Raw genomic sequence first — 9,944 nt, 5'->3', positions numbered from 1 at the left:
CTACCGTGACGTCACCCGTTGGTTTCTGCACTGAGAAAATGAAGCCAGGGTTTTGCTACTTCCTGGTTGACATCTTGGATTTTTGGAGCCAGTGATGCAAAAAAATGTTGGAGGGGGGCGGAGCCATAGGAGCAGCGATTGGTCGGACGGATTGAGAGGCGGGCCCTCTCTGCCCGCCCACATTCCATTACCACCTTCTGCTCGCTTCGTCTGTATGGTCGCTGCCGACTGTCAATCAAGCCAGCCACGCCCCTTGCCCTGCAAAATGTTGACGATTTTAAAAAAATTCAGTATTGATTTATTTTCAGATTGGCCACCTGATCTCTGGATTTGACTATGAAAACTAATAAAAAACAAAATCCTGAGCTGTAGGAATGCAGTATTTGGTGATCTGTGATGACTTCTTTTCCAATTCCAGTCTATGGGAGCCAGGGCTTTTTGGAGCCAGCAGCTAGTGGACGTAGTGATATTGCAGGTTTTTGACACTTCCGGGTTGGCTTCATTTTTCAGGGCCGGTTGCTACGTCCATCTTTTATACAGTCTGTGGTATTTACACACAAACAGCCAAACCTCGAGGAATCGGTACGCCCTGAAATAACGAGTCATCGTGCAAGTTTCACCTTTCTGATGACATCACGACTTAATTAAAACATCACTACAAATACCAGGCTCATTAAGGCCCCGTTTAATTTTTGTCGTTGTTGACTTTGTACCGACTTCTGTGCAGTTTATATTGACTCCTTTAAATAATGATTGCTTCAGAGGTATTGAGCAGTGATCTGCAGTGTTTGCACGATTAACGTTGCGCTAAATTATCAGTGGTTAATCATTTTCTCATGTGTGACATTGGTTTCACCGTTACATTCGCTGAACTATATTTAAGAGCATAGCAAAAGCAATAAAATGATCACCTATTTGTGTTCAACAAGGAGTGAAAATTAAGATTCCTGTTGAAAGTTGAGAAGGAGAGGCTGATGTAAAAGAAAGCCACAGTGTTGTTGTCGTTGGTTTTCTGTAGATAAAAATGAAGCTTATTGTTTTTTCAGGATCTCCAACAATGCAGAAACACTGCGCAGGATGTTAGAACAAGTTCATAGATTGCTTTCAGAAACACAAAGAGCAGGTTATAAATAGACATATGTATAGGACTTGTTTGTTTTCTGACATATGTGGCCTTCCTCTGCTTTTACAGAGATCATCTACAGCTGGGTGTTTAATGAGTTCCCCTCATTTGTTGCCGAGGACAGTCGGCGCTTCATCTCCCAGGACACGGGAAACCTTTATATCTCGAAGGTGCAACCCTCTGACGTTGGAAGCTACATCTGCCTGGTGAAGAACACAGCGACGAATGCAAGAGTCTTAAGTCCTCCGACGCCCCTGACGCTAAAAACCGACGGTGAGCGTTCGTTGGTAAAAACAGACAATCCTGCAGAATCCTCTGTCTGCTCATTTGAGTGTGAAGATGTTACCATTTTTTTCTTTTCCCGTGCTTTCTCCCGCTGAACTTGTTTAACGCAGATGAAAATCATATTTTATCCACCGCTGGTGCACTTTACTGTACCGTAATGCATTTTGAGGAAAAATTTTCACATCAGCCAGGTTAATAAAAAGTGGGCCGGTCTTGTGCTTTCCGCTGAGCATCGTGTTAGTGGAAGGCGTTCTGAATTCCATACACACCGTAAATAGATAGTGAGCAATGCTTTAACATTAGAGTGGGGAGCCTTCTTTGCTCACAATGTGCTTTGGTGAAACTGGCCATCAGGGAAATCATTTTCCTGCATAAAATTAACTGAATCAATGGCCCTTGCTGTGGATGGGATTTTGCTCTTTTATACTAGCCTCTCAGGAGCCATGCTGTCGAGCTGTTTGTTGGATTCAGGTGTGGATTTCACCTACAGGCTTTTTACATCTGACTACACAGAGAGACGTCCATCACTTCACACAGGTGCCTGTCATTGTCAAGGTTTCAAAGAGCCACTGAGATTACATCCCCGGTGAAGCTGTGAAATGGCCTCTGTGCCTCAGAACCGGGTTTGTTGCAAATGTTACGACACAAATTTACCTCTTAAGGATTACATGCCTTGCAGCAAGATTCTTGCTTTGTATTTGCATAACTTTGTGTGAAGTGGCCTTCAGAGACGTACATAATACTTAGCGAATAACTACGCTAAATTGGTTTGTGTCTCTGAATAACTGAGTTGCAAAAAAAAGGCGTGCGGTCAGGCCGCTGGTGCCATTTTATTAGCCTTCATGGTTGGATAAAGAAGCGGCAAATTTGTTGTTTTTCCAACAATGAGTGAAGGAGGAGAAATCAATTCTGCAGCAGAATCGTGTGATGTGCTGCCATAAAACACGGGGTTGAAGGACGGCGTGCTCACCTGCCACACGACACGGCCAAATCAAATCTCTACACCTGTAAGGTCCGTCATGCCAAAGCGTACCCTGGCACCTCTCGCTGAGCTCGTCTCGTGATGCTCGGTGGCAACCTTCTATATTCTGATCTCGGGTCTAAAATGCTGAAAATTACATTGGCGCACCTCACAGCAGTCGCCCAAATGTCGCCGTGCTGTGTGTGCACCCTTCAAGCATTGGAGTCTGACCAATTAGACACTGCAATCTGTGCCTCAGTAAAAGTGAATGATTATTGCACAGCAGACAGTTGAGGCTGGATCCGTGCGTGGCTCACCACTGTCAGCTCCAACCACGACTCTCTTAATCAAAACAAGCATCTGGGCTCCATTATACCCAGCTGGAGGCCATTGATCGACGGATCGCAATCCACCTTGAGCAGAACGGGGGCTAAACACTGAACTCCGGACTAACGCGCTGTTTTTAAACACACACGCAGGGTTCATCTCAGAAATGCCGCCTCTTTGATTTAATGCTTCGGTGTAAATAGAACCCGCTGCATAATATTACTGTGGATAGCTTTGAAGTGGTTCTGGATGAGAACACATGTAAAGCATATGTCTGTTAATAAAAGGGAATACTACAGTGAAAATGAAACAGCCAGAAATAAATAATTCAGGTGTTTTACACAGCCCGTTTGCCATCCCGCTGGCATTCATCTACTGTTATTGTCTAAAAGTACAATTGTTTTGGTTGCAGGACCACCAGCCACATATTTAGCCACAATATTCTCTTCTAGTCTGATCACTGGTTCGACTGTTAAGAATAAAAAAACAAAAACATGAAAACTGTAAAATGTCAGTGATAATCAAGTGGCATCGTTCTCAAACTGCTTGACTGGCCTTGAAAAGAAGCTGTAATAGCAGACAGTAAATAAATCTGTGTGGCAGTTTTTGGTTTGAATCAGCGATGTCGGGAAACACACTGGCAGATATTTTCATTTAGGATTAGTGGAGAAACAACATCTGGAACTAAAACTCAGTAGTGTGTGAGCGGAAACTTTACAAACACGAGAATGTAGCCTACATTTATCAATACATCTGAATCGTTTTTCGCTGTCGTGATCGATTTTCTCTCTGCACGCTGGCAGTAAAATCAGGCAACGATAATGTCTGAAAAGCCTACAGCCATATTGAATTACCAGCCAACAACATGTGACCTTTCACCCTACAGAAAGCTGTCATGGAGACATTAACCCACAATATACACAGTAAACGCCGATGTTATGGTAAAGAAGAGCGTACCATCGATAAATCATTAAAATAAAAAAATAAAAAAAACATGAATCTATGGTTTAGGTGAATAGTTGTATTTTCTTTGCCTTAGATGAGAATCAATAAAAGTGCAATCAGCTGAAGCAACGTGACACAAGGTCACCGGGTTTATTACACCATTTGTTTAATATTAATCATGTCCCTTGTTTAAAACCTTGCTGATGCAGTGTAGATGGAGGGTCAGTCCCTTTAGGGCAGCTTCCTCAGTGCGCACCACATTAGCTGTATAATTACATTTAAAGAGACCAGTCCAGCTGTCCAGGAATCAGCCGGACCAATCCAGCTGTACGGAGATGCAGGTAGAAAAAGGGAGATGTCAAGTTATGAATATTTCATGTTTTTATCTTTAGGCAGGTGTAATGAATTTATTAAAACATAGAAACCTGCTAAATGTGTTTTCTGAACCCTGAACTCAAGACTCTCTTGGATATGTTTTCTATTTTTCTTCAGGACTTTGTCCTGCGTTCGTGCTTTTGATAGGCATCGCATCAATTACTTGATCAGAGAGCTAATAAAACACTTTTTTAATGCTATTAGCTTGGAGTTCCAGTAAATGTTAGATCAGGCATCTTACTTTGAAATTGGCTTTCAGAGGGAAAAAATCACAACAGAAGGGAAAAAATGTAATTTTCATGCGATTAATAAAGGAAATTGGAAGATAAAATATAAAGCTGCGCTGCGAGTGAGAGTCGGTAATGTTTTAGCACGCCGAGTCTAGACATTATTTCTTTCAATTCTATCAAGTCCACCCACTGAGACTGAATATGATATTGAATATACTATGGCAAGAGCCAATGAAATATTGCAAATTCATTATATGTGAAGGGCTGCTTTGGAGCCATAAATGTTGAGAATGAGATTGAAATTGAAAAGTTCTTTGGAACAAATATCATAAAACTCCTTTTCCATACATAGTGGGCCACAGTTCAATAACCCCACTCCTTTGCTGCATTCATTTTGTCACATAAAAAGTGTCAGGTGCATGTAGGAAGTGTAATTATGGTTTCTCAAATGTCACGCCGGTCATTTGTCTTCCTGATCATGTACTTTATAATGCATGCGGAGCCGCGCTGCATATGTTCTGATGTGTTTTGATGTGTGCTCAGGCAGGTGGTCGGGCTAGCAGCCGCTCCACCGTCGGGCTTCCACGCAATAATTGTATGCATTTAACATCTACATCTAATTAGACAGATAATGGCATGTATTTCCCAGACGACGGTGTTTTTCTTTGTTGCTCCGAATTCGCTCAAAGCCATCTGACATATCTGTCTGGCAAATGGAAATAAACGGCCGGCCCAACATACAGATGAATAAACAAAGAAGTCGTGTCCTTTGGCTATGACTTAGAAAGGAGGTGTTAGTCATTGTGGCACTTAGCAAGACTGATAACACGTTGTCACTCGTGTCCTTCGCAATGTGTTTGCGAACTGTTGAGTGGATTACTAATTCTTGAGGACGATAGAATCCTCTTCACTGTTGTCGCTGGCGAATGTTTGTTCGCACGTCGTCCGGGCGGTTTGCTTTGGCGATAGCACGGCTTTCGAGCTGCTCTGCTGTTTCCTATACAGTTTGTGATCGTGCATAAACGGCAATATGCGAACTATTCAGAATTTATCTCATGTTCCTGCATTTCCCATCTGACCGCGAAACGTCGTAAATCATAAATAAAAAGTACAGCGAGTTAAGCTCATTTTGCATTCAACAGGCCGCGTTTTAATTCGTTTTCTGTCGAGATCAAAAGCATAATTATTTAGTTACATGCTCTGAATTTGATTTAAACCAGTATCGATATCCCCATTAATAAACAGCGTGTGAAACGAAGGTAGACGGTTGAAAGCTACGCCAGATGGTGTGCATAATGTGCGCTCCACACCTGCACCGCCGCACCAGTTCATGCAGCGTGGATTCAGAGAGATTTAAACATCAAGAATCTGTTCTTCAGTCGTCACTTATATGCTCATTAAACAATTACGGATGAAATGGGAAATGGATATCCCTGTTCTTTTTTAAATCTACCCCTGGTCTTTGTGTGGAAAATGATGGGAAATGTGGGGGAGCGTACAGTAAGTAGCTCTTGTAATCCACTTGGTTCTAATGTGTGCAATTCCTCTTTCTTAACCCTTTTTTTTTCTTCTTTTCTTCTAGGTGTCATGGGTGAATATGAGCCCAAAATTGAAGTGCACTTTCCTACATCTGTCCTGGCTGCCAAAGGAGTCATTGTCAGACTGGAGTGCTTTGCTCTAGGGAAGTAAGTAAACAAGGACATATTGCACAAATATACGTAGTTGTTTATTACAGCGGGTATCATATTAATCACCGGGAAGAGTAAACTACAGCCTATCACTGCTCTGCTGCTGGGAGATCCTTTAGATAATACCCGCCTGTGTTTTCGCTCTTCTTTAAATTACATTATTCCATTACCTGAATGGGAACCAGGCGTATCTTGTCTTCAGGCAGTATGTTAAGTGAGTGTGGAGAGTGCGGCGTCGTAGCTCGGCTGTTAGATGGCATGTTAGTGCATGGGGAGGGAAGACTGAATGGGGAATTCAGCCCAAGGGACCCATGTGTTCTTATAATTGAGAGCCCTAATGTATCTGTGTTTCCTGGGTGCTTTCAGGGTCTGTTATGAATGTAGAAAGCCAAGGTTACGTGTTTGGAAAAAAAAAAAAAAAAAAAGATGAAATTGGTAATAGTCGTCTGCCAGGAGGGGAAAACACTCTTTTGTCCACAGAGACTAAACCCAAACCACTTAACACAGTTGCTGAAGTTAGGTTTACAAAACTATTCTCTTTTTTTAATATATAGTTTTTCTTCTTCTTTTTAAAAAAAAATCGAGTTGCTTTTTTTATCAGAGTTATTGTGATGAATAAAATTTGCTCTAAGTGGAAACAACCTAAAATTTGAGTTCAATTTAAAAAGAGCTACAAAACATTCATATTCCTTTTTTTTTAGTATGATTATTATTTCCAAAGGGGGCGCAGTGGTTAGCACTGTTGCCTCGCAGCAAGAAGGTCGCCGGTTTGCGTCCTGGTGGGGGCACCGGGATCTTTCTGCATGGAGTTTGCATGTTCTCCCCGTGCAGCGTGGGTTCTCTCCGGGTTCTCCGACTTCCTCCCACACAGTCCAAAAACATGTTGAGGTTAATTGGTGATTCTAAATTGTCTGTAGGTGTGAATGTGAGTGTGCTTGGTTGTCTGTCTCTAAGTGTAGCCCTGTGATAGACTGGTGACCTGTCCAGGTGAACCTGCCTTCACTCTGAGTCAGCTGGGACAGACTCCAGCCCCCCATGACCCTAGTGAGGATTGAGCGGTGTATAGATAATGGATGGATGGATTATTTCCAAAGCGAGGCTGAAGTGGTGTCTGACATCACAATAAATTCTTTTCAGTGCACAACAAAATCTTTCATCACCCCGTCTCCATTCTGTTTAGAATTAGTCGGCATCAATTATTCATCTCCTATCTATCTTAAGTGCAAACAGTCGCTAATCTACAGACGAATCAGCGCCTCATAATTGTTTACCTTGATTTTCATTAATTATCCACATTATGGTAAGTCATTTTTTTCATTTTTAAATATATAGACACTGCATTATAATCTCATACACCCCCTCAGAGTTTCCCATTAGGCAAAGCGGGGGGGAGTTTCTGGATTGTCGCTGAGCAGCCAGACAGCTGGAGTTCTCGCCCCGTGCTTCCCTCAATGAAGTAATTTGTGCATGATGGCTCTCAGTCAGACAGTGATCCCAGTGACTTACCCTTTTACGCAGAGATGAATGATTTATCAATGAACCCTATTAAGAAATGCCAGTCTTTATATAGCGCCGAAAATGAAGTTAAAATGGGTTTTGTACTCCTGTTGATCAATATGTATGATGGCAACCGCTATCTAGTACGAGGCAGAAAAGCTCTTTGTGTGTGCGAATGCCAGAGCTCCTTGATGTGATTGTCTGTTGTGATATTTACCAGCGACGGTGCTTTGTAGACCACAGTCAAGGGCGAAGAGAACAATGAGGCAGCGATAATGAAAAACGGCACAGTAAAAGTAGTCTTTTTTTTTTGAAACGTAAAGGAGTTTGGAACTGTGGTCACCTTGTTATTTCGGCGGCTGATTATTGAGAGCAGCGTGTAGCGCTAGATCCCTACTGTGACTCCGGCGTTTCAGATTACTTCATACAAAGCAAGAAAAATAAAATACAACTTGGCTGGAAATTGGCATCATTAGCACTTTTTTTTTTCTAATGGCCCTGGTACATTTTTTATGCGAGCAGGACTTGAATTCGGTCCAACAACCGCTCAGCTTTGCAGCTAAAAGTTGCAGAGCCAGCTGTAGCCGGTGACGTCTCTGCGAGGCTTAACGGGCGTTTTGTTATCAACAGTTCGCCGATTCCTTAAGCGGAGAGATGGGCTCGACTTCAAAGAAAAATATGACACCGCTCAGTGTCATCATCTGAACTGTGAGCGAAGTCTGGTTTTTATATGACCCAAAATCACCACTTTTACGATCTATACAGAATGTGACAACCTTCTGTCTTTAGCATCTCTTTCAAAGAAACTTCAGCCGAGAGGGGGAGAGAAAACTGAGGAGTGATCGCTTTCTCCTCAAGGATAGACGTGCAATAGATGCCACGTGGACGGAAAAGCAACACGGAAGATTTATTATCGAAAACGCGTCCGCCTTCCGGCTTCATTGATACGCGAGCGTTTAGCCTTTAGTGGCTCCTTAACAGTATCTAGTCATTCAGCTTGTGTCTACTTTTGTTTTCAAATTGAAAGGTCAAGACAGAATGATAAAATCCACCTATACGTGATGATGATGATGTACGACTTGCCACATTTCCAAACAACACATTCAATTTTAAAAACTTCACAGTCTGGTTCTACAAGCAGCTCCGTAAAGTGCCAACGCTGTTAGCTGCTTTCATTTCAAGGGATGTTCGAGTACGAAGTTCAGCGCGGTTCAAAAAGCCTTTAAAATGTGTTGGGTTACACACTCAACCCACTCGTTTCCACTTAAAATATAATATGTGGCATGTGTTGGATGCTTTCATCCAAATTGCCTTGGAGTAGTGGATATACTTTTAGTTTCAGTGACCCCAGAGGGAATCAAACTCTTGAAGCATGCGGTTACTTTTCCTCATTGAGCCGCACAGAACCACATTATCAGCATCGAAAAGTGCCTCTTAACACAACTCTTGGTGCCGTGGCTAATGCTTTTGAAAGACATTTGTTTGTGCTCAGGTGAACGTGTCTTTGTGTTTTGTTTCAATGCTCCCTTTCCAAACAGTTCAGAGTTTCCTAAAGGGGCCGAGAAATTTGAGAGCTTAGCAAATGAGCTAAACGGTGGGGGTGTTATCTCGATCTTAATGATCTGAAGGAAAGCAATTCTCCATTATATTTTGGTATTAGATTTAATTTTGAACCTTTATTGTGGAACAAGTCCAGATGAGGGCACAGCATTTGTGTGGAATGCTAATTAAGATGTAATCTACAGCGCTCGCCTATGGGCACGCTCTTAAATTGAAAACTGTAACGCCTTACATAAACTCCAGCGTGTAACACATTCACAACGTCGGGGTGTGAAACGTTCAGTTCTTTGATGAAATGCGCCACAATGAGCAACGGAGTTTCAGAATTCAGCAGCTTTGCAGGACGCCGACAGGAAGAGTTTATCATTTTTAAACTGAGTGAACCTATTCCCTCCTGTCCGACCCACCCAGTCCTGTGTGAGCGTGTACAGGCCTCATTATTCAGCCTCCAACGAAGAAAAATCCCGACTGCCGGATTCACCGTCATGTTCCATCCTCTCAAGGTCTCTATAGATTTTTCTTTGTTCTCTGGTTAATAGAGAGTTAAGCTGGAGCAAAGGTCTGTGTAAGTAAGTGCTTCACAACAACTCCAAGCTGTATTTACTGATTCTCAAGTCTCTATATCTCTGGCAGCATTAAAATGAAAATGCCAGATGCGAAACACAGACCCCGCATCAGACCACTGGTGTTTGAGTCTATGTTGCCCCAGTGGACATGCTGCATGGAGCCAGTTTTATTGCTAGGTGCAGTACACTGTTAAAATACAGACCAATCAGCCGGAGCATTAAAACCGCTGACAGGTGAAGTAAATAACATTGATCATCCCGTTGCAATCTGCTGGGAAGCCTTTGTTCCTGGCATTCATGTGGATGCTGCTTGAACACCCACCTAAGCATTGTTGGCAAGAGCACTCTCAGGCAGGGAAGGGAATGCGCCCTAAAACTGCTCAGGAA

The 9,944-nt window shown here is 42.6% G+C and overlaps 1 protein-coding gene across 1 annotated transcript in view; it reads left to right on the top strand.

Moving 5' to 3' along the window:
* cntn5 (contactin 5) overlaps nucleotides 1–9,944 on the top strand; it is a 65,321-nt gene that overhangs the window by 24,153 nt on the left and 31,224 nt on the right. The window contains exons 5-6 of the mRNA XM_008289503.1: nucleotides 1,193–1,396; nucleotides 5,829–5,931. Coding sequence (XP_008287725.1) covers nucleotides 1,193–1,396; nucleotides 5,829–5,931 — 307 coding nt within the window. The remainder of the gene's footprint in view (nucleotides 1–1,192; nucleotides 1,397–5,828; nucleotides 5,932–9,944) is intronic.

This window comes from Stegastes partitus, unplaced genomic scaffold, assembly GCF_000690725.1.
Source record: "Stegastes partitus isolate 25-593 unplaced genomic scaffold, Stegastes_partitus-1.0.2 Scaffold619, whole genome shotgun sequence".
Lineage (NCBI taxonomy): Eukaryota > Metazoa > Chordata > Actinopteri > Pomacentridae > Stegastes > Stegastes partitus.
Note: the sequence above shows the minus strand (reverse complement) of the source record. Positions and strands in the feature narration are given on the sequence as shown.